At 51.3% G+C, this 24,360-nt stretch overlaps 1 protein-coding gene across 13 annotated transcripts in view; it reads left to right on the top strand.

The window, feature by feature from the left end:
- The window catches only part of TRAK1 (trafficking kinesin protein 1), a 117,384-nt gene that overhangs the window by 80,971 nt on the left and 12,053 nt on the right, over positions 1–24,360 (top strand). For 5 of the 13 annotated variants that reach the window (XR_004383092.1, XM_032861096.1, XM_032861100.1 and 2 more), the window contains 11 exons: positions 1,662–1,778; positions 4,002–4,102; positions 4,938–5,046; positions 6,942–7,020; positions 7,888–8,018; positions 8,664–8,738; positions 9,381–9,518; positions 13,466–13,542; positions 15,090–15,326; positions 16,290–16,606; positions 23,048–23,266. Coding sequence is in view for 12 of the 13 variants with exons in the window: in XM_032861096.1 (XP_032716987.1) it covers positions 1,662–1,778; positions 4,002–4,102; positions 4,938–5,046; positions 6,942–7,020; positions 7,888–8,018; positions 8,664–8,738; positions 9,381–9,518; positions 13,466–13,542; positions 15,090–15,326; positions 16,290–16,606; positions 23,048–23,266 (1,600 nt within the window). In the remaining variant the exon portion in view is untranslated. Of the gene's footprint in view, positions 1–1,661; positions 1,779–4,001; positions 4,103–4,937; positions 5,047–6,941; positions 7,021–7,887; positions 8,019–8,663; positions 8,739–9,380; positions 9,519–13,465; positions 13,543–15,089; positions 15,327–16,289; positions 16,607–23,047; positions 24,233–24,360 lie in introns of those variants that run through there. The other 8 variants (XM_032861101.1, XM_032861094.1, XM_032861099.1 and 5 more) reach the window with 3 other exon arrangements.

Genomic DNA, 24,360 nt, shown 5'->3' with positions numbered 1-24,360 from the left:
CAGGAAACATCTTTCCTCCCATATGTGTATGTATATATATATGTATGTATGTATTTATGTATGTATTTATTTATTTAAAGATTTGTCTATTTTAGAGAGAGCACAGAAGCAGGGGGAAGGGCAGAGGGAGAGAATCTCAAGCAGACTCCTGGCTGAGCACAGACCCTGACACGGGGGCTTGATCTCACAGCCCTAAGATCATGACCTTACCCGAAGTCAAGATTCGGCTGCCCCACCGACTGAGCCACTAAGGTGCCCCACAGCTGTACCTTTATATGCCACTAAAGATCTTCCTCGGTGTAGGTGCCTGGGTGGCTCAGTGGGTTAAGCATCTGCCTTCGGCTCAGGTCATGATCTCATGGTCCTGGGATCAAGCCCCACATCGGGCTCTCTGCTCAGCAGGGAACCTGCTTCCTCCTCTCTCTGCCTGCCTCTCTGCCTGCTTGTGATCTCTATCAAATAAATAAAGATCTTCCTTGGTGTACTGTTCTGAGGCATAAGTGGTATCATCAGCTGAAATAAAAAAACTTCTGTGTCCTTAACACAGTCTTTGTCCCTGAGGTAAGGCAAGATTTTATGCACTATCTCCATTTTGAAAGTATTTTTTTTTAAGATTTTATTTATTTATTTGATAGAGAGACAGCAAGAGAGGGAACACAAGCAGGGGGAGTGGGAGAGGGAGAAGCAGGCTTCCTGCTGAGCAGGGAGCCTGATACGGGACTTAGTCCCAGGACCCTGGGATCATGACCTGAGCTGAAGGCAGACACTTAATGACTGAGCCACCCAAGCGCCCCTCCATTTTGAAAGTATTTTTAGAAGTTTTTTAAAAGTTTGTTTTTTTAATAATCTCTACACACAACGGGGGTCTCAAATCCCCAACCCTGAGGTCAGAAGTTGCAGGCTTCTCCCACGGATCAGGTCCTGATCTCAGGGTCCCCGAATCTATCCCTGCGTCGGGCTTTATGCTCAGGGGAGAGTCTGCGTCAAGATTCTCTCTTTCTCCCTCCCTTGGATCCTCCCTCTTGTGCAGGCATGCTCTCTCTCTCTCAAATAAATACATAAATAATAAAAGATCAACCTAAGTACCCTCCATTAAGTAAAAGAAACGTGCTGTTGGATTTCAGAGTAACTTTGGCCATTTCTGTTTCATATGAAGTAAAGACAAATAGCTCTGTAAATTCCACTTTCATATGTTCTAAGGAGCCTGCCTCCCTGCATCAGCTCTTTGCTTTATTGCAAGAGCACCATGGGATTCCTGTGCTCATTCATTCACCCATCAGGCAGCTACAGAGTATTTCCATGCTCTGGGCCGTAAGGGTACAGTAGCCCAGCCCTCAGGCGGACAGATTGTCATGTGATTTCACAGACACCCAAAGCCGCTGCAGAGAAATGTTTTTGGAAGCGCGTTTCTCTCATAGGAACAGAGACTTATAGTCCTTGGGTGTCTCCCATTGCCCGAGGTCTGCATAGCTCTGACACCTTCTGTAGGCAGAGCGTCCCCTTCTTTGAACAGGTATCAAGTGTGGGTACGTGGATGGTGAGTTATTAATACCTTTGTTAGTTTGAAATGTCCTGTTTTCCTCAGTTGACGATGAGCGCCCTGGGCTCCTTTGGGAAGCACAGGTGTTCTGAACATCTGTTCTCACCTTTGCCTTTCATAGAAAGAGCGGGATTTGGAACTGGCTGCTCGGATCGGCCAGTCGTTGTTGAAGAAGAACAAGACACTAACGGAGAGGAACGAGCTGTTGGAGGAGCAGGTGGAACACATCAGGGAGGAGGTGAGCTGGTGCCAAGGGCTAGGGGCCAGTGGGCTTGGGCTCAGGCTCCAGAGCTATCTATTCCGGGGTGGCCTCCTGCAGGCAGAAGGCTGCCTTCCTGCTGCTGCTTCTGTTCATGACCTGCTTCAGACAGTGTGGACAGCGCCAGCTGGGGTAGGAATAACCTTCACCTGCTCACTAGGGCCAGAGTAGCCAGTACCAACAGGCCTGGCTGTGCGGGGGCAGCACCTGTCCCCGTGCCCTGAGAGTCCAGGTCCTCACACAGGCTGGGAAGTACACTTAGCCCGTGAGGAGTGCACGCAGGCTAAGACGGCGGTGAGCGGGGGTTCCTGGGGCAGGTGGGCACAGGCAGGCCATAGGGGAGCCCTGTCGGGAAGAGGCTAGCCCGTGCTGCAGAGTAGGGCAGCGACGGCACATTCTTCATTCCAATACGATTTTGTGTTTGTAAAACAAAATGAAAAAAAATAGGCTATTGTAGTCACGGTAGGAACCCTGTCATTTTCATGATCCAAACCTTGGCTGAAGGGCATCAGTGGTCAGGGCTGGGGTGCTGAATGCTTTAGGGTTATCTTACAGGTCTGGGGTTTCGGAGGAGCAGCACTAGTTTTCTGGAAGGTTGTGGTGTGGGTAGGACAAGGGAGGCTCTGCCGAGTCGGGCAGGGTGGCTGGAACAGGCTTAGGAATTAGAGCTGAGCCCTACTTCTTCCCCATCATCCTGTTCTTTCAACTGCAGATTTTAGCTGTGAGGACTTTCACTTGACCTTCTTCTTCTCCTGGTTTTGCTTATTTTCTGTCAGAAACCTTCTAAGTGGGAGGGGATGCCCGGACTCATGTCTTTTAGATTTATTTAGACCTTGTCCTCATGGAAGCTGTTCCCACCTATTATTGCCTGGGTTTGGTAATGGTTTTAATATTGATGAAACAGACTTGCCAATATCTGAGAAAAGTTTTCACCCTGGGCGGCTTCCTCTGAAAGATGTTAGGGTAGGATATGGTCATGTTTGGAGAAGTCAAGTTGCCCCCTGCTTTCCTGGCACCCAGCATCATGGCCTGACCTCCCCTTCTCGCAGGCATTAGGGAGCAGAGGACCTGCCACTCAGGGGACCAACACATGGTCGCCCACTGTCCCTCGTGTGCTGTTCCTCCACATGACTGCCCTTGCCGGGGGTTCCCTCACGTCACACAGAAAGTACCCACCTATTTGGAAGTGGAAAAGTGTCTTTTTCCTTGGAAAAGCTTTGAGTTTGGAAGCTGTAATATGTTCCCCTTTGGCACATCATTAAATTGTCAATGTAGATGTTAGAACTAAAGCTTTCGTGCACATAGAATTTGCTTCTCTGTGGAAGTCATAAATACCCACTGTGTTGGGTAGGAAAGCTGGGAACAACTGTAGGCCCCAAATCAAATTAGAAACCAGAAAGAATGCCAACCAGATTGTAATTCTCGCTTACAGCACCGGTTCCCTGCGAATCAGAAGTGAAAACTTTTTTGGCACAGGTTTTTTTGCTTAAGATGTTAAGTATAAATTAGGTGACTTGCAAAACCTGTCCTAGTTATCAGTATGGCCACTTCCTGATGGCTGCCTCCTTTCTCCCTGTGTCTGAAATTACTGTCTTGTGGTCACTGAGTACAGAGCAAGGTCTGGCCAGGCTTGGCCGCAAGCCCTGTGAGAGTGCGGCAGTCACAGGGTGGAGCTGTGAGTGTCCCAAGTATGACAGCGAGGGTGGGCAAGCTGCTCGTAGCTGCCCACCCAGAGCTGGCGTCGCCAGGGGCCCAGTCCAGGGTGGCGTTGCATTTCAGCAGAAGTGAATGGCCTCTTCTTTCGCTTGGTAACACGATCTCTTTCTCTGGCCATTTGCCCGGCTGGTCATCTGGCTACTTGCAAAGCCCATATGCTGTCTTGTCCCCCACCCCCAAACCTCATTCCAGAGCCTTCTAGTCTCCTCTCACCTCCTCTCTGAACCAAAGTAAAAACCATAAACTTAGGCAGAGGGTTTTCTGTCAAAACACGGTGACTGTATTCTTCTTCAGTGGGATCAAATGCAACCTCTCTTCCTTGAGAAGCCCAAAATCGATGACCCGCCTTCACTTTGGGTGAGGAATTAAACAGACGTTGTCACCCAGCAGCAAGTGTCTGGACATGGCGGGGGCTCTGTGGTGCTCAGAGCTGAATGCTATCCCCCTCTCCTCCCCGCCCACCCCGGCCCCGCTGTGTCTGTGCAGGTGTCTCAGCTCCGGCATGAGCTGTCCATGAAGGATGAGCTGCTTCAGTTCTACACCAGCGCTGCGGAGGAGAGCGAGCCCGAGTCCGTGTGCTCCACCCCGTAAGTCACAGAGGGCCGTGTCTCTGGGGCCGCGGTGCAGGCAGCTGGCTGTCACCTGTGTCCTTGGCAGTGCCTTGGCAGGGTCACTTCCCCAGTGGCTCAGGTCCACTGCTCCCGGCCTTCCCCAGACCAAGCATCTCCATGTGCCTCCAACAGATTGGATGATTTCAGCAGGACGTGGAAAGAGACAGGGTTATTTGTCAATTTAGATTGATCCGGCCTGGTCATGGGTAACAGGTGGGCCCTGCAGTTAGGTAGAGGATAGGACGGGTTCTGGAGCCAGAGATGCCACGGTGAGCCCCTGGGACAGAAGGTGTGGAGACATCTCAGAGAGTCCTCAGAACCTTACATCAGGAGCATGAACTCTAGAGCCCAGTGGTCTCAGTTCAGACCTTGGCTCTGTGGTTTCCCAGCTGTGTGCTCTTGGCTAAGTTACTTAACTGCTCTGTGCCTGTTTCCTCTTTGTTAAATGGGAATCCTGATAGTACTTGGTTCAGAGGGTTATGAGCATTAATTGGCTTCATACCTGTAGAGTACTTAGGACTAGACACACAGAATTGCAATGTAAATATGAAATAGACTTCTAGGCATCCGGAATTGTGTGTCAGCTTCAAATAGTCGATTCTGCTGAGTTGTGAGGCCATGTGGCAGCTGCACACGGTGGCCAGAGGGTGGGGATGGGGGTTCTGAGTGCCGGTGAGTCTATGTGGCAGCAGGGGGCCACCGTCACCCCTGCATGGTTCATGGTCACCCCTCTCCCCACCGGAAACGGTACTTGGCCAGGTGCAGGGAGCCAGTCTCTCTCTCTGGAGCGAAGTTGCACTTTCTCCCCCAGGTTGAAGAGGAATGAGTCATCCTCCTCCGTCCAGAATTACTTCCATCTAGATTCTCTTCAGAAGAAGCTGAAGGACCTCGAAGAGGAGAACGTCGTACTTCGATCAGAGGTCAAGTGCACTCCCTGCCCTTGTTCCCTCTGGAGGGTGGTGGCCCCCTTTGCCTTATCTGGCAGGAGGAGCTGTGCTTACAGCGCTGTTCTCAAGGGTGACCATCTGTGAGAGAGCCACCTGAGCTCCACTCACTGCAGCACCCTGAGCCTGGCTGGCATGCCTCCTCTGAGCTGGGCATTGGCTTTTGGGGAGCACGTACCTGTCCAGGGGACCGAGGGCTTGGGGATTCTCCGTGCGGGTGGGCAAGAGTGCCAAGCCCCTCCTCCTCCAGTTAGGGCAGGCTCCGTCGGTGGTGTCTCTTCATGGCGTCCTCTAGCTCTGCCATGGAGATGACACTGAGGCTTGTTGCCGCAGGTCACATATGCTCTAAGGGAATATAGTACGTGAGAACTTGGAGACAGATTTCTTAGACAATTAACATAAAAAGGTAGAGCTGGGACCACATAGGGACTCATGCTTTTGAGTGTTTCTCACTAGCTGGTCGCTGTGCACTTTGCCTGTATTTTGTTTTTTGTTTTTCAGGTTTTTTTTTTTTTTCCTCAAGTTTCACAGCAGTTGTGTTTTGTTTTTGTTTTTGTTTTTTCCAAGTTTCGCCGCAGGGCTAGAAGCTGGTTATTTTGCTTCTCATTTACAGTGAGAAAGCTGGGACCCAGGCTCCTAGGTGTTTGATTTGCCAACGTGGTGCAAGTTAGGGAATGACAAAGGCTGGATTTGTAAGACTTTGTGACTCTGAACCTGCTACTTCCCTTCACCCATGGCCTCTACCTAAAAACACCAATGTGTGCAAGTTTAATACTTTTTGTCTTAATTATCAGTGAGTTTATGTTCTCTAGCCAGAGGTATGCTTTGTCAAGTTTGGCTTGTATGCCCACCTCAGCTGGCCCAGGGTTCCCTGAAACCCCTGCAGTAGGACAGACCACCTTGAACTTGCCCACCTGTTGAAAAGAGCCTCATGTCTGAGCTTACGAGGGCTATGCATGAGGAAAGGGTCCTGTTTCCTTACACCATAGATCATCTAGTCCTTATTTTCTAGTGGGAGACACAAACCCAGAGTGACCAAGAGGGTTGTCCAAGCGTTCTCTGATAACCAGGGGCCAAGCCAGGGCTATTGCCCAGAATAATAGCCAGTGCCTGTCCCATGTGAACGCCCCAGGCCTTGGTGCATGGTAATCTGTCCCTCTGTCAGTGTTCCCCTAAAGCAGGTGGAGGGAATCTGATCCCAGCTGCCTACCCATTCTACCTCGGTTTCCAGGAGTGTAGTGTCTCCTTGGGGCCCGGTCCTGAGGGCTCAGAGATAGCTCCTCTCCACCTGGGATATTTTCTTCAGACCTTTGGATCTCTACTTTCTCACCTTGTCAGCTGGGAGCAGGCTATCCAGAGTCCTGGGGTAGCTCCTGGGTCTCTGAATTTCAGTGCTTTCGTATCATAGGGTGTTTTAACTTAGCTAAATACAGTAGATTTAACTCCAACTCAGGCCTCATAGGACAGTGCCTTGCATAAAGCAGGTACATGATAAGAGTTAGCCATTCTTGTGGTCATCCGTAGACGATAGGCAGAGCTGAGTCCTAGACACCTTCGGTCTGTGTCTGTGAGCGGGGACTGATGCAAATGAACAGACACAAGGGAGCCACTTGCGGACTGCATATCGCTTTGTGTGGTGCCCTCTGGTGGTACACCGTTTTCAGCTCTTCAGCTTTGAGGGTCCGAGATTCCTTAACTGAGCAGGGCATTCTGATGGACTGTCTGTATTTGAGGGTGTCATGGATGGCAGGTGGGGAGAGGGTGAAGGGAAGCCTTCCAGACCCAGGTTAGTCCTTGCTCCTTGCCCTAGCCTTGCCCACCCCACCGGTCCAGGTGTGACTGTGGGTCTCTGACCCGAGCCTTACCCATAGGCCTGCCAGCTGAAGACGGAGACCATCACCTACGAAGAGAAGGAACAGCAGCTGGTCAACGACTGCGTGAAGGAACTGAGTATGGCCTGGTCCTCTTGCTCCATCCCCACCCCCTCTTTTTACTTTCTGTAACTGCCATCATTGGGATGAGACACTCTCCCCGCCCCCCTGTCTTGCATGGCACCCCTCACTCTGATTCATAAGAAATTGGGTACTGGATTGTCAGTCTTACCCTGTCCTAATTTCTCCCTGAGACGATGTTTGATACCAGCTTTCTACTGGAACACTGGAGTTATGTGAAGTCTAAGTTAAGCCCAGTTACAGAGTTCTCCTGCCGATGTGCAAACACTAACCAGTTATGGTTCTCATAACTGATGGGTGAAAGGTGAGGCCAGAGTTCTCCATTTTGCAAATAAGTACTTCCCCCCGCCCTCTCCACCGTTAAGTTTACAAGTTAAGACAAAAGGGCAAACAGTATTTTGAGTTTCAGCAAATGAAACACACCCCGTGTTCTAATCTAGTAAAATGAGTTATGACTCTGAATATGGGTTGAAAACACTCCAGGGGATTACACTGTGCCGGTAGCAGTTCCTTCTAGGACAGGGTGGAGCAGGGAGCTCCTGTTAATGATGTGGACCCGTTCATGCACAAACGTGGGGATTCGGGCAGATGCATGGGGTGGTGGGGCAGTCATCTCCTGGCTGACTCCCCAAGCCTGTCTGACTTTCTCTGGGAAGGGAGGCGGCTTTGGTCAGCAGGGCTGGGTCCCCACGCCTCTTTCTCATGACAGACTGATCCCGTACGGGAAAACGGGCACTGTTCCTTCTTCACTGTCCTCTCCACTCCTCCCCCTGTCTGGTAACAAAGATGCCTTTTCTTGAGCACACCACAAAGAAACCATTCTCTCTGGGTCTGACTTTCTCTTGTTGTCATTTCTTGGTGAAAGGGGACGCCAACGTGCAGATCGCCAGTATCTCAGAGGAGCTGGCCAAGAAGACTGAGGATGCCGCCCGCCAGCAGGAGGAGATCACACACCTGCTGTCACAGATAGTCGACTTGCAGAAGAAGGCAAAAGCTGTAAGGCTTCTGTTTCTCTGGCTGCCGCAGATGGCACTGGCCCCTGAAGACCAGGCCTTTGGTCTCATAGTTTAGGTGTCTATGCCGCCCCTTTGGAGAAAAGGCATAATTATTAGCAAGTCCAGCAGAGTGAACTAGTCACCCTGAGCTGGGGAGGGCATCCTATAACCACCTCTCTCTTAAAAATAATCTGCACATCAATAGAATTCATTAAGAAAAGTACCGTAGATCCAGAGTTCTAGAATTTAACTCGTGAATTTTTTAGTCTAGGGTTTGTTTTTACACGGTGCACGCTGGTGTGTCCCGCAGCAGGGTCATATCCCCCATAGATTTAAGCTGGAGCAGCAGCAAGAACAGAACAAATACAGTTTCATTTCCCACGTCAGGCCTTTGCCAGAAGCTCAAGGTGGAGCCCATCTGGGGAGGGGCTGTGCCTATAGTGGCGGGGGAATGGGGGGCCATCCAGCATGAACACGGATGTAGGAAAGGCTGCCTTCAGAATTAGAGAAAAGAAAAAATGGGACTCTGGCATAAAAGTGTCACTGTAGAAATGTGATAGGATTGGAACAGACCAGGTAATAAGAGGCAGTCAGACGTTTCCAGGTATCTTAGAGGAGAAGTTGATGGGCCTTTGCCCTGTTGCAGTGCGCGGTGGAAAATGAAGAGCTCGTCCAGCACCTGGGGGCTGCTAAGGATGCCCAGCGGCAGCTCACGGCTGAGGTGAGCGGCTCCCCCCGCCCAGCCCCCCCGCAGTTAAGGTGCTCAGCCTCCGTCTGGCGGGCCGTGGGTCGTCTCCACCTCGCTAGCTGTCCTTACTCTGAATCGAAAGCCGTTCTTACTGGTAAATTCCCGCTGACCTCCATCACTGCTGGCGAGCACCCAGGAGGCCAGGCCTTGCACAGCCCGCTCCTGTTCGATGTCCGGTGAGAGAAATGGCCCGGAGCTCACCACGGAAAGGAGCGCACTCACAGATGTGGCTGGAAATGAGGGTGTTGGCTTTGAAAAAAATAACCATTTTTTATTGGGTCTCATTGGCACAAGGTTCCAAGAGTTTTAGGGGTACAGCGTAGTGGTGGGACACCTCTGTACATTACGCTGTGGTCACCACACTGTTGCCCCATCTGTCACCACGTGACACCCCTACTGTCCCACTGGCACGATTCCTGTACCATGCCTTTCACCCCCGTGACTTACACACCCCGTCACTGGAAGCCTGTGATCTCGGTCATGCATTAGGACTCGGGAGGCTAGAAGCATGCCCCCCAGTGGGAGCCGGACTGAGCCTCCAGGGCCCTTCGGGGTCCGGCCCGGAGGCCCTAGGTGGCCCCGCGCTGAGCCTGCATGCCTTTCCGGTGCCCGCAGCTGCGCGAGCTGGAGGACAAGTACGCCGAGTGCATGGAGATGCTTCACGAGGCGCAGGAGGAGCTCAAGAACCTCCGGAATAAGACCGTGCCCAACACCACATCCCGGCGCTACCACGCACTCGGGCTGTTCCCCATGGTGAGCGCCCGCTCTGGGTCCCTGCTCCCCACCTGCTGGGCCGCAGGGGCCCCGGCAGAGAGGCGGGTCTGGAGGGGAGGTGCGGTGGGCGGGCTTCTCTTTATACTGCTTAGATCAGATCTGCAGCTGGGGCTCGCGAGCCCGCTCCCGGCAGACTCACTCCTCCTTTGCAGACTCTCTGACTCGGTCCTTTTTTTTTTTATCCTCGTGTCCGTGACGGATATATTTCATGGGAACCTCCGCTGTCTGGAAGATCTCATTCATACCTTGTTATTGTTCTAACCGTACTAGAATATGAGCTGTTTGGGGCTCACAGTGCATTCCAGATTTCTTAAGTTGCCCATGCAGTTCTGCTGGTTCTTTCTAGGCTTCCTGGTCATCCTCTTGGGGGCTTTCAGTGTCTGTGACCTGAAAAAGTGTCTGTCTCTCCACCTGGAGGGGCGTTTCCATTGCTACAAAATGATTTCCCCCCGCAATCGGATTTTGTAGCTCTGGCCTGATCTGTTTCATGCTTGGGGTTTAGGGAGACACGGTTGAGAAGGGGATTTTCCAGGTCAGCCCCTCCCTGCTGGGGTTCAGCAGCACTGGGCAGGCCTCCTCTGCTGGCCTTTCCCCATGATGCTTGGTGAGCTTCCTCGCTGCACCTTCTTCTGTCAGACTAAGGCCTCTCGAAGGCGGGGGCCATGTCTTCTTTGCTCCTTTCCTCCGTCCCTCTCTGGGGCACTCTGCCATCTACTCGGAGCTTGTGTTATGGGATTGTACGTGCTTAGTAGCTACTAGATTTGGATGGGTGGACAAACAGACCAAAGAACAAATGACCAAGACCTTTTATATTTAGGTCCTGTTTCGTGGTTTGAGGAAATACCACAGTCTTTTTGAGGAGACGAGAACTTTTGAGAGAAACACTCCCAAATGAATACGAGTGGATGGCGGTGTCAATGTTTGTGACACTCAATCCTTTGGAATTTGGCCTTTCCTTAGGGCTCTTTCCCTGTACACCCTCCACCCTCGTTACTGACACTGCTTGTTCCCCACCTAGTTGTCTGGCCCACTTTTCCTAAATTGTGAGCTTCTTTCCTTTTATATATCAAATTCAGGCTAGAACACACACACTCTTTCTCTCTCAGCTTGACTACATCTAATGAAACCAAAACGAGAGATACATGACAAAGCTTTCCAAGGGGCAGACTGGTGGTCCAGGAATCCCAGGAAAGGCAGCAAAGAACATTCGGTGCCCCCGATTCCTCCTTCTGGAGCCGACGACACTCAGCTCAGACTGGCCTACGTAGCAGTGTGTGCTCCCTGCCTCAGTTTCCCTTCTTCTTGGCTTCCCACCTTGGCGCGGTGGCCTCCTGGGGGCATCTTATTTCCATACACTTAGGAGGCCCTCCACCGCATTCCTCACTCTCAGGGACAGACCTGTTTTAAAACAAAGCCGTGACATAGTGAAGTCAAACTGAAAATCTGCGTTTGGGGCTTTTCTGCAGAGATTCTCAGCTTTCGTATTTGCTGAGGTGGAGCTTTCGCTTGTCTTTCCCTGGAGCCGTTGGCACAGCTGGCCTCCGCTTTTGAGGACGGCTATTTCTAAAGTGCACGATGTATTAAAGGTATTTGCGGTGCTCCGTGGTGTTGTGCCCGTGTTTCTGGAGCAGAACGGCCAAATCTGCCAGTCTTGCTCCCAGCCTCTCTAGTTGCTGAATCAGACCGTGAGCAGCAGTTTCTGCCCGAGGAGTGCGTTGCCAGCTCTCTTGCGTTTGGCAGGAGCTCCCAGTCGGGAATCCCCAGATAGGACTCAGGAGGCCTATGAACCTGAGGGAGGGGCACATCTTTTCTCTTAATCCCTAATTGTATACAGTGCTTCCTTCTTATATGAAGGCGGGCACCAAGGCACAGCGTTAATAGCACCCATGACTTTGTCACCAGTGGAGATCCCAGCTGCTGTCTGTTGTATGATGTCTCCAAGTCCTGTTCGTGCTAAGCTCCACTTCAAGGTGGCAGTAATTACCAGGCCTGAAGCCAGGTCCTGTGTGTTACTGTATCATGATTGTTGTTATTAATAGTCTAGTGACTAGTTCAATATATCTGGCTTCCTTTTTGTCTTAATTACTTTATTCACTTAAAGATATTGTTCTGAGAAGGGGTCCATGGCTTCCCCCACCCAGACTGCTAGGGGGCTCAGGGCCAAAAAAAGGCACAGAACCAGCTTGCAGTTTCCTCCAGGCATGGCCTTGAAATTAGTCGTTTAGTATGTCATCTCTCCTAAGTTGTATGAAGGTCCTTTCCTCGTGCAGAGGAAATGCACTCTGAATGCAAACTATATGGTGAATTACAGTAGTAAGAAAAGGAAACTTGCAGAGCTCCTGGCTGGCTCAGTCAGTTAAGCTTCTGCCTTCGGCTCAGGTCAGGATCCCAGGGTCCTGGAATCGAGCCCTGCATCGGGCTCCTCCCTCTCCTCCCTGCTTGTGCTCTCTCACTATCTCAGTTTCTCTCTCTCTCTCAAATAAATAAATAAAAATCTTAAAGAGAGGAAAAAAATGTAAACTGGCTTTAAAGAAGCTCACCCAGGGGCGCCTGGGTGGCTCACTGGGTTAAAGCCTCTGCCTTCGGCTCAGGTCATGATCTCAGGGTCCTGGGATCAAGCCCCGCATTGGGCTCTCTGTTCAGCGGGGAGCCTGCTTCCCCCTCTCTCTCTGCCTGCCTCTCTGCGTACTTGTGATCTCTATCAAATAAGTAAATAAAATCTTTTAAAAAAGCTCACCCAGGGAAGTGGGTTATGTTGAATTGCAACCTGTACATAATAATTACTAAATAAAATCATGTATGTATAAATAGGTTCCAGCTTCCAGCCTGGAGCGTCACTCCTTGACTTTGGGGCTGTGGAGGTGGGCGCTCGGGAGTTCCCATGCTCTGTCTGCTGGGAAGGCATTGGCCACAAGTGGCTCTGTAAAGTTAAATCCATTAGAATTAGCACAGGGAATTCGGGTTCCCAGTGATACTGGTCATGTTTCAAGCACCCGATGGCCACCTGCGGCCCGTGGCTCTCACAGTGCACGGTGCAGAAAGAACATTCCTCTTATCTTAGGAGGTCTTCGGTTAGCAAAGAGTTAGCTCTTCCCTTCAGGCTGTCCTAGGTGGTGTCCTTGTCTGAGACACCAGCGGGTGCTTTTCTGCACACACCTGGTCCTCCTATTGGCACCGACCTGTGCCGGTGTGTGGGGTTGCCTGTGAGTCTCTGCCTCGGGTGGTAAGGAGTGGTGGGGTGTTCAGGGATGGGGGCCGCTCATCAGGGAGTCTTTATCAGTGAGCCTCAGCTCGGGGCCTGGCCCATCTGAGAAGGGAGAAGCCATCTGTGACCGGCCTTCCCCTGACCCACAGAATCCACAACCTAGCTAGAGGAAGATCCAAGTGAACTCACTGTTCAGGGAACTCGCCGGGACTTCGTGTGTTTGGTGTCTTTCTTGGGGGAGGAGTGAAGGATTGGTAGTGGAAACGAGGTAGGAGCGGGTCACTAAAGGAGGGTGGGCGTTGGGTCATTGGTGGGGAGAGGAGCCTTCTTTGCACGGGAAGCGGGGGGCACAAGAGCAGAGGTTCACATGACAGTGCTCACAACTCAGGACCCCTCCTCCACAAATTCCCTGCCTCTCCTTGTAGGCAGAGCCACAGCTCCATGGTGTGGCCAAGGGAACACGGGGTTTGCTCTCAGATCCTCAGCCGCAGGGGAGCATAGGAGCTGTCCGCTCAGTGCCCATTGGGGACTGCTCCATTCGGAACCCGCCATGGGGCTTGCTCACTCAGGGATCCCCCCAGTGATGAGTGCCGACAGTCTCACGGAAGGGCAGTTTGCAGGCTTCTGAGACCTCACCTGAGACTCCTCTGGCCAGCTAGCTGGGAGCCTCTTTCAGAGACTTGAATTGCTGCTCACTCCATGTGTCTCTGGCTTTTCTCAGGACTCCTTGGCAGCGGAGATCGAGGGGACAATGCGGAAGGAGCTGCAGCTGGAAGAGCCCGAGTCTCCGGACATCGCGTACGGCCTGCTTCTAAGTTTTCCAGAGACCACCTCACACCCCGTGCTCATCAAAACCAGCAGCGTCTGGGCTTCAGGCACCGGCCCTGTGGTCCTTGCACAGATTTGGGTCCGGGTTGAGGGAGATAAGAGCACATAGACAGTCATATATATCCCCCAGCTTCTCTTCCTGGGTTTTAAAGCTCTTCTACTAACTTCTAGAAAGTTGAGTAAGGAGAGCTGTGTTTCCCATCTCTGTTAATACAGCCCTGTCTTGATACCACCCCTTGGTTTTATCTTTCCGTTCAGTGAAAAACAATACTTGGAAATGTTTAATGTCCGTTAGAAAAAGAGATCACATGCTGTAGGAGATACAGAGGGCTCTTTGAGGGGTGCATGCAAGGCTTCTGCCCTTTCTGGGTATGTTTACCGATACTGGCCCCTACAGGCTCTCTCCCTGACATGAGATCTTGTGCTAGGCCGGCCCTGATGTGTTTCCTCAGATGTATGTGGATCTGATTTCACTGTGTATTTTCTGTACTCAAAGCCCACAGCCAGAACTGAAATGGGATCCTGGGAGTGACCAGAGTCCCCGAGCCTCTGTGCATGTGTGAAGCCTTATGCATCCCTGAAAGATGTGGCCTTTATAGCAATGTGCCTACCTTTGTCTCCTGTAAAAGGAACACATAAGGGGATGCCTGGGAGGCTCGGTTAAGCATCCCACTCTTGATATAGCTCAGGTCATGATCTCAGGGTCGTGAGATGGAGCCCCATGTTGGGCTCTGCACTGGGCGTGGAGTCTGCTTGGGATTCTCTTTCTCTGTCTCTCTCCCCTTCTTAAAAAAAAGGTGGGGTGGGGAGGTGGAAACAAATGAACATCAAAAGGAGGTTCTACTCTTAGAAACAGCAGTTTCTAAAAAAGATTCCTGTGGTGTTTATCATCTCATTGTAGAAGTTTAAGATTTTGTCTGGCTTTTATATATATATATATATATATATATATACACATACACACACACATATATATATGTATATATATATGTGTGTGTGTGTGTGTATGTATGTATATATATATATATATATATATATATATATATATATAAATAAAACAGTCAACAAATACTCATTCTACAGATATTTATGGAGGCCTGTTATGTGCTGAGCAGTGAACTCTGCTCTCTTGGACCTTGCATTCTAGGCACCATAATGACGGAGGAAAAGTAGCCAGGAGACAAAAGCCCTACTTAAGTATTTGTACTTGTGGGTCAAGCCTAAGGGAGAAAAAAGCAATATCCCCTTGCTAGCATCACCTCTGGGACACAGCCATGAAGTAGAGCCCTGAATTCAGTGGGCACTGAGTCTCTTGCTTTCCAGCCAACAGGCTTAAGAAACACATGGAAGGCAGGGGATGGTAGGTTGCTTGGGGCGGGGGGGGTCTCACATGGGCCAGCTGCCTTTCTCGCCCCTCGGATGGTAGTTTCTGGAGGTTGAACTCCGCGGTCATTCCTGCATTTGTTTATTCATGGATGTTGTGCATCTTCTCCACGCCTCCCCCCCGCCACCCCCAGGCACCAGAAGCGAGTCTTTGAGACGGTGAGAAACATCAACCAGGTCGTCAAGCAGAGGTCTCTGACCCCATCCCCCATGAACATCCCAGGCTCCAACCAGTCCTCAGCCGTGAACTCCCTCCTCTCCAGCTGCGTCAGCACCCCCCGGTCCAGCTTCTATGGCAGTGACGTTGGCAACATTGTCCTGGACAACAAGACCAATAGCATCATCCTGGAAGCAGAGTCCGAGGACCTGGGGTGAGCCAGCCGAGAGTTTGTAATCTTTGGGTCTGGGAGACAGGCGGTGTGGACGGAGGATAGGTTTGGCCCACAGAAGAGAGAGGCCGGTAAAGAATTGCCTGACAAGTATAGACCTTTCGTTCTGTAATCTGTTTTGCCAGGACCTCTGAGTGTGCACTCATTCTCGATTCTGGTACTTTCACCAGTGGAAGGAGGCACAACAGGAAGTCTGTCTTTCCATCAAATGCTGAAGGGGGGGATAAGTGATTATTTTCTGTCACTTTTCCCTGTTGGGCTACAGAATAGACCTTTGTTTCAGGGACCCCTCTGTAGCTTGGGTGTTTGGAAGGCTGAGGAGGACTCAGGCTCTGACTTGTGACCAGAATCCAGTTGGCTGCAAAAGGCACACATCCCAGCCCTGTTGCTGGGGTGGGGCCTCCTCAGTGTCCCAAAGCCCCGCAGACCCATAGCTGTGCGCGTGCAGGGACGTCAGCTGTGTCGTACACCCTTTTTCCGTGACAGAGAGATTGGTTCTTCTGACCTCTTGGCTACAAGGGGAACTGCTTGATCAGAACAGCTCTTTCAGTTCAAGAACAAAGAGAAATGCCCCTAGAACCAGTGATCCTTCTGGTAACTAGGACTTCGGCCTGAAGAAGTCGTCTTCCTGAGGGCTCACGAGGGAGGTTGTACCTAGGGATGGAGTTTTTTACATCGTCTGTGCGAATTTTCATTACACCTTAGTGCTCTCCCCACACCGGGCAGAACACCCAACAGAGGGAACTAGGTTCCCCCCCGTAGGCATTTCCCTCCCCAGCTTTGCCTAGATTTCTGCTGCTTGCCTTGTGGGCTTCCCTAGCAAAGATCTTGCGCCACCAGGAAACACGTGCACCCCTGGCCACCTAGCAGTAAGGACTGTCTCGAGCCATGCACTCTACGCTGCATGGCGCCCGCCCTCTCTCAGCCCCATCTCCCTCCTCGCAGGAACGACGAGCGGAGCAAGAAGCCCGGGACGCCGGGCACTCCGGGCTCCCACGACCTGGAGACGGCGCTGCGGCGGCTGTCTCTCCGCCGGGAGAACTACCTCTCGGAGCGGAGGTTCTTCGAGGAGGAGCAGGAGCGGAAGCTCAGGGAGCTAGCAGAGAAGGGCGAGCTGCTCAGCGGCTCCCTCACGCCCACGGAGAGCATCATGTCGCTCGGCACCCACTCGCGCTTCTCCGAGCTCACCGGCTTCTCGGGCATGTCCTTCAGCAGCCGCTCCTACCTGCCCGAGAAACTCCAGATCGTGAAGCCGCTGGAAGGTGATCACCGGGGGCCTCGGCCCCTCTCCGCCCTCCTTGGCGACCGCCTCTGGTCCCTGATCCACCACCGGCAAGCAGGCAGCCTCTGTCACGCCTACTCCTTTTTCTTCCGGGACAGCCTCCCCCGCTGCTGGTTTGAGTTCCTCTGACGGTGGCGCTCAGCCTGGGCCTCCACCTCCCGGGGCAGATGTGGGAGAGTGCACGACGGCCACGGGCCGACTCTGACCTCCTCCAGTTAGGCCAAAGGAAAGGAACGAAGCCTTCAGGCCAGTTTCCTAGTTCTCTTTGTTGTGCACCTGGAACCTTAGAAGTTAGCATCTTTTTGAGAGGCAGAGGCACTGCTGACGTACTAGAAAGTCCATTAGGTCATGCCAGGAGTCTGAGAAGCGCAGGGAGTTCTTGCTGTCCCCTCTCAGAAATGCTGGTGTCGGGGAGGGGTTCAGAGCACATGCTAGAAGTTGTTTTTTCAGGAACCACCTGAAAGCGATCTGCAATTACTGGCTTTCATGTTTTGTTTCCATCTTCCAGCAAAGGGGGTGTGGCTTTCTTCCAGTGCTGTGGGTTCTGAGCAAGAGGCCTAGACCTCCACAGTCTGGGGGCCGAGAAGGGGGTGGTCAGGGAGGTGAGCGAGCTCTTTACCGCCTCAAGCCTGCCTTTCCCAGGGGCAATTTACTTTTTAGTAAATTGGGACACGAGAAGGTTAAACTCCTAGAAAAAATTCACCTTTGTTCTTTGCTTTTTCTTCCAGGTGTTATAAAAATGTCTTCCCTCTAATTACCCACTTAACCCTCTCAGGAGCCACTGAGAGTTTGTATTTTTCATTTTTGACACCTTTAGTTTGGAAACCCCTGTGAGTGTGAGAAGGTACTTTAGAATTCTGTGTTATATTTCTGATGCAGAGTCAAATCAGAATTTCTGTAAGGCCGTATGTCCCATGTTAGACCTATATTCTTAAGGAGTCATTTTAGACATAGAATCGATAGTTACTCATTCCTGCAATTCACTACCACAGATACACTGTTGTGTTAGAGCTTTGCTCTCTGCCTAAAGAGGGTAGGATTCTTTTTATCCTGTAAGAACCTGTTGAGAATGTGTGGTGTAAAATGAGGGTGTGCTTGCTAAAGACCCAAGACATGCTGGGTCCTGTAGTCTCCAGAGCTAGGAAGAGGGTGGGCTGACATTCTTTCTTCAGAATTATTTTTTAATTGTATAATTCAGACCCTTATTAGATTTCAGAAAAGGGATGGCTTGTTCTGTTTTTAATTGTTTATTCAGCTGTGAGCTTGGTGATTGTTTCCTGATCCATAATTATGTCTGTTTTTCTTTCAATAAAATCTTTCATTTCTGCAATTTTACTTTCTGCCTTTCTTTTCTTTTTTTCTCCTTTGTCTCTTAAAGCTCATTGGAATTTATCATCTCTATTTCGTCTGGTTTCTGTATTTGACTTTATGTTTCATTAGATCATCTAAGAATATGTCTTTGGATTCATTTTCCAAGCATATTGCAGGGAAAGATTTTTAAAAATTTATTTCAACCAATTCATCTTTTGTTTTTCCTTTTAATCTTGTGACTTAGCAGTATTTTTTGTGTTACTAGAAGAAGAGAAAATCCCTTGAGGTGTGCTAGATCAGTTTCATCTACAGTACCCTTCTCACCAGGAAGTTAAATCACTGCTGTTAAGAAGTCATGTTGTATCACTATGGACTGTAATGCATCCTTATGCTAGAGATTCCTCTCCTCCGTTTTGTAGTTCTCAGACTTCTCAGCTATTTCATATACAACTAATATTTTCTTTTTTCCTTGCCTCCACAATTTTTTTTGTATTACCTTGTTTAATTTGACGAGGTGGAGTGCTGACACAGAAGTCTGCCTGGCACTGGGTTCAATGCAGCTCCAACTGTGGCAGAAGAGAAGTGACCCTTTTGAGTCCCGTTTCTCTGACTTGTGAACTAAGGCTTACATCTGCCACACAAAATTGTCAAGAGTAAATGTGATTATGCCTGGCACCTAAGAGGTGCTAATTAAAACTTAGGTTCCCCAAACTTGCCATGTCCTAGCAGTTCAGGTCTAAAGGGTGTTGAGAACCCAGACCAGCACTGTGCCAGGGCCATGTTTTCATACCATCCTTTCCCGTTGGCCCACTTAGAAGCCCATCATATCCTTGATCTTCAGTGGCTCAGGTCAGTGTGCCGGGATGAGGTCCCTGGAGAGCGTTGGCTGGGATTGTAGATAGCCATTCTGGGTCTTCCCTCTGCGTCTCCCTTCCCTATTTAAAGCATCCTGGTACCTGCTTGTTGGTGTCAGCCGAAGTAGCCGAGCTAGGTGTTTAAGGTCAGTACTCTTGCCCCTTCCTCTTACCCTAGGAGTTTAAGTAGGTGAAGCGCAGGCGAACTTCTCAGACTCCTTGACAAAGATCTGCATGACAAAGATGACTCTGGCAGTATTTTTCCCACTGTATTTGTTTGCTCTTTCTTTGTGGATAATTAAAATCAAGAGGGTATTTCCCAGTAAATAAGTTCACATGTAATTAGTTGAAAGCATACACTTCTTAGCTAAGCTAGACATTGTCCAGCAGGTTAGGTCTAAACTTCCAAGCCCCGGGTACTCCTGTGACATAGATGGATTTGGTTTCCTTCTCCTTTGATCATATCACAGCTTTTAGTTAGAACAGTGAGATGTAGAAGGAAAGCAAACTGGGAAAGGCATGGTGACCATGACTGTGTTCCCTGCTGGCCGCATCCTTGTTTCACAGAGCTTCATCTTGGTGCCAGCTAGGAGCACGAAGCCTCCTCTTTCCCTGACCCCAGCCTCATTCTCTTGTGGGTGGGAGGGAGGGGCTGGTCATGGGAAGTATCTCACAGTGCGGTGATTCTGCTGCTTTGTGCTTGACAAATAAAGGAAGCCAGGCTTGCGGGGGTTGAGGGGGGCAGTGGGAGTAGGAAAGAGGCAGACAAACCTCTGAATAAGGTGCCGTTCATCCTTAATTTTTAATCTGTGCTTCCATCTTGTACCTTAGGCAGTCAGGGGATTGGTCGGATTCCTACGTGGCGGTGCAGGCAGTGGCAGTGGGAGGAAGTGAGGTGTGAGCTATTTTGCCTGGGTCCTGGACTTGAGAAACCCTCTTGGGGCCTTAGAACCAGTTGGGAATGGAAATGATATGTGGGCCCCCCAGCCTGATGTAACTCAGATAACAGGGCTGTGGGGGCTTTGGCCAATATTCACTTTTATAGGATGGAAGACACGTGTATGAGGATTGAAAAAGCCAGTCGGGTGTTTTACTGCCCTGATTTTTGAGACACACACCCAGGAGGCCCCCTCACTGCTGACCCAGAGAAGGTGTATATAGTTAAGAGGACAGACACTGGAGCCAGCTTGGGTTTGAACCCAGATTAGCCACCTGCCAGCTGTACAGCCTCTGGCAAGTTGCCTGACCACCCTGAGCTCCATGTCCTTATCTGTAAAATGAGGACAACAGGGTTATGATCGAGTTACTAAGTACAGGCTCTGACACCGGGTTAATGCTCAGTAAAGGTTGGCTCTTCGTGAGTAAGGGGAGCCCAAGGCAGGGGGTAAGAATCCAAGTACCATGCATCTTCCAGCATAATCTCTCCATTGTGATCTCAACTCAACTCCCTTGGCTCTGCGTGTTCAGGGAAGACAGATAACTTCATGTACTTGCGTAGTATCTTGAACTCCAAACAGCAACATTTCTCTCTCGAGCCCGTGTTGGGGGTGGGGAGAGATGAGGGCTGTCTGCTGAACAGAGGGAGGATGGAGGCCCGTGGGACTGGTGTCTGGGCCCAGACCTTGGGCCTCCCTGACTTCTTTCTTTCCCTGGGCACTGTAAACCTCTCAGCCCCCTTCAGAAGGGTGAGAACCTCTGGCACTACAGACATAGTTCCTCACTTCCCCGTGTCTGTCATCTCTCCCTTTCCTCCCCTCCCAAAAGTAGAGGTGATCTGACCACACCATACTTAGTCATTTGCCATCATCCTCGTGAGACCAGCATGTGTGTCCGAAGCTGGATGTCCCAGTGACATGTTAAGACTTCTCCCCAGTGCAGTATTTTTGCCAGGAATGTGCCTGGGCATCTGATGACCACATGAACAGGGGCCTCATTATGGATCATGAATGGGGGTCTCCAGGGGGTCTTGAGAAATCCCATCAGCTATAGTGTGTGTGCCTCCTGGCCGGCCTTGGATGGCCACCTGGAATGTTTACTGCCCACCATGGGTGCTTCTCAGTTGGTGTGGGTTCCCGGCCAGAGCACGAAGGTCCTTGCTTGTTTACAGACCCGTGAACATGGGCTGGGGGGCAGGTGGTGTGAGCTTACTCAAGGGACCTGGACTTCAGGGCTGCCACTGCTCAGGGACTTGGGAAAATTCTCTAACTTGAGTGACCCTCAGTCCCCTCATCGAGTGCTTCTGAGTTGGGAGTTGATGTAACACCAGCTGCTCAATCAGGGTAACTTTAAAAGAAAAGCTGCTAAAAAAAAAAAAAAAAAGAAAGAAAGAAAAGAAAAACAAAAGCTGCTGAGGCCCCGGTGGCTTGAGCATATCTGCCGAGCCCTGGCCGCTTGCACCTGAGCTCCTCTGGGTTCTCCCGAGATCCGACACCAGAGGACCACAGCTCTAGGTCTGGGTGTCTCCATCTCAGCCCTGCTGACATCCAGGGCCGGATCACTTGGTGGGTGGGGGTCTGCCCTGGGCATCGTGGGACCCAGCGTCCCTGTCCCTGCCCCTTCCCGTTCGATGCCATTAGCGCTCCCTCCTTCACCACAATGGTGACAACTGGAAATGTCTCTGTTCATTTACCGAATGTGTGGGACAAGGTCATCCCCTAGTTGAGAACCACTGCTCTAATCTCAGCACATCATGAGAGGACAGTATTTGTTGTGCTACCATGTTTCTTCTGTGTGTGGTGTATTTGCTATTTATATACGGTAGCTTCAGGTGAAGGTTGTACTTGTACCCACTTAAACCTGGGACAGACCTCTGAGTGGGTATCTGGGGGTTCCCTAAACATACACTGGCAGCATGTGCAGCTTAAAGTGTGTGTGAACTTGCCCACTTACAAGATCCCTTCAAGACCCTTTGGCTGAGGCTGCTCCCCGGGAAGCTCCTTCCCGGCGGTGGGTTGGGGGCCGCATGCTCACTGGGTACACCAGAGGGTCGGAGGCTCCTGTGGAAGGGGTTGTCTGGATCTCACTCACGTTCCTGCACCGGCCCCTGACCCCAACACCTACCATCGTTTCCTTCTCTCTTCTCTTGTTTCCTGAGCTGCTGGTTCCTGGCGCCCCGGCTTCCCTGTCTGACATGCCCCGGGGCAGCGTGCCCCACAGAGGACTCCTCTGGTAAACCAGCGGTAACTGGGAATCATTCATGTGGGAAGGCTTGCTTTCCCACGCCTGAGAACTCTCAAAGCTAGGCATTTGTGTGGCTGACTAATTTATCTGTAGAATGGGGACAGACACCCAACCTCAAGGGTCATCATCCCCGGGCCATGCCAGGTTTAAGAAGTGTCCCAAAGGAAAAAAGGGTTGCTCTGACAAACGGGCTGGGTAGAATCCCAGGATGCAGCAACATACTGAAGGTTCTAAGATGTTCCTTAGTAAATCTGCTTCTCGAACCAGGTTGTGAGGCATACTGGTACTTGGAACGCTTCTCTCTCTGAGCCACCGTGACCCCCTCGAGGTGCTGAGGGACACACTTCGGTGTTATTACAGACCTTGCATGATGTCATCTGAGTCCCGGGATCTGGTGTCACTGAGGAGATCTCCTCTGCTTCAGACCTCTGTGTGGACTTCCGTGCTTGTCGATCACACCTGGCTAGCCCCATTCCGTCTCCCCAACCTGCAGCCTCTCAGGGTTGCTGCCAGAAGACAAACCCTAATAAGTAAAAGAGGCCATAGTCGTGTGGGTGACTCTCATTTCCTTTTGCTTGTGTCTTGTGCATCCCGGGATCAGTTCCAAATTGTCTTACGCTGCCTGGGCTTGCGCCTTCCCTGTCCCTGGCCATGGGTACTTGGCACAGATTCAGTACCCAGACACCCCCTTTTTGTACTTGTCTCGCTTCTTTTTCCTCTGCTGGGGCTCCTACATGGATGAGGTGTTGGATCTGGGGATCGACCTCCCTTGAATAAAATAGTTAGTCCCCAGATATCCTTGCCACACCAGATGGTATTAGTTTCACTTTGTGAAAAAGATTCGCTTGGGATTCCTTGAATGGGTGCCCCTCCCAGGCATGGCGGGTTATCAGCCCCTGTGGCACGGTGGCCGGGGCCGCTCCGCCGGCGTCCCTGCCAGAGTTCACCAGCCGGGCTCAGATCCTGCCAGGGGTCGCGTTCCACGCTCCGGGGGTGGTGCCTGCCGTCCGCTCAGACGTCCGTCCTAACCCTCTCTCCTCCCTGTCCCCCTCCCTCTCTGCCCTTTCTCCTGCAAGGCTCTGCCACCCTTCACCACTGGCAGCAGTTGGCCCAGCCCCACCTAGGGGGCATCCTGGACCCCCGGCCCGGTGTGGTCACCAAGGGCTTTCGGACACTGGACGTTGACCTGGATGAAGTGTACTGCCTTAACGACTTTGAGGAAGATGACACAGGTGACCACATTTCCCTCCCGGGCCTAGCTACCTCCACGCCAGTTCAGCACCCAGAGACCTCAGGTGAGGGGTCCCGAGCACGCGAGACTGTCTCAGGCAGCAGAAGTTTCCCACGCCGGCCTCAGGCTTTCCCAGAGGAGATGCAGGAGCCGCCAGCGGCCGAGCAGAAGGAGGAGGAGGAGGAGGAGGGGTCTGGTGAGGGCACCCCGATAAGTCCTGTGAACCTGGCATCTTCACCGGAGGCCGAGTTCTGGGCCATTCTCACCTCTGTCCCGAGCACCATCCGTAGTGGCTCTCTGTCTGTAGCTTCCGCTCGTCTGTGTGGGTGATGATCACAGCTTCCCATTGTGCGGTTCTGTTGTGTAATGCAGAGTCTGATGCCCCCATAGTGTCTGATGTAACGAGTGGGTGTAGCTCCCCGCCCATCTGGGAGGTGCATGGCCCAGCAGGGCTCCTGACCGGGGAGCAGGAAAGGCTGCTAAAAAGAAGTGGATTGTTGGCCCCCCACCCCATCCTGCCTGTCACCTCCCCTGCTTCTGCTGTGGGTCTCTCCCCGAGTCTGGGGGGCAGGTTCCCAAGTCCCACGGTGATTTCCAAACTAAGCTGAGCAGAGTTGGGCATCTTAAGGGGAAATGAGTAGAGTGCCAGGGGAGAGAATCTGTTCCCTATGAGGAGTACCAAAATAGGAAGAAGCCCGGAAAGTGTTCAGGATTTCAGACAACACTGAGCTAAATCAGTATTTTCCTCCATTTCTAACTTCAGTGAAGGTATATGCATTTTCTCTCCAGCTTATGCATGTGTTCAAAGGGGATTTTTCCAAAGCATTTTAGCAATACTCCTTAACCCAAAAACCCAAGGAGAATGTCAGTAAGCTTTTCCAGAGAGAGGACCCCAGATGAACCCGGAGAAGAGTTCTAGCTGATCACCTGCCCCCTGCTACCCCATTAAAAATGGGATCATGAGTTTGCAGAATTATACCCTAGGCGACACTGAGATGAAATAGTTTGGGCTCAGGGCACTCACAGGACCACAGGGGTCATGTGGTTACCATTTGCCCCAGACTTCCTGGGTCCCCCCCCCCTGCCCCGCCCCGCCCCAGCCACAGTGCTGAGAAGACAAGGAAGCTCTCCTGTGGAATCAGGGCAGAGACTCAGAGA

The sequence above is a fragment of the Lontra canadensis genome, unplaced genomic scaffold, assembly GCF_010015895.1.
Source record: "Lontra canadensis isolate GAN:19392208 unplaced genomic scaffold, GSC_riverotter_1.0 scaffold20, whole genome shotgun sequence".
Lineage (NCBI taxonomy): Eukaryota > Metazoa > Chordata > Mammalia > Carnivora > Mustelidae > Lontra > Lontra canadensis.
Note: the sequence above shows the minus strand (reverse complement) of the source record. Positions and strands in the feature narration are given on the sequence as shown.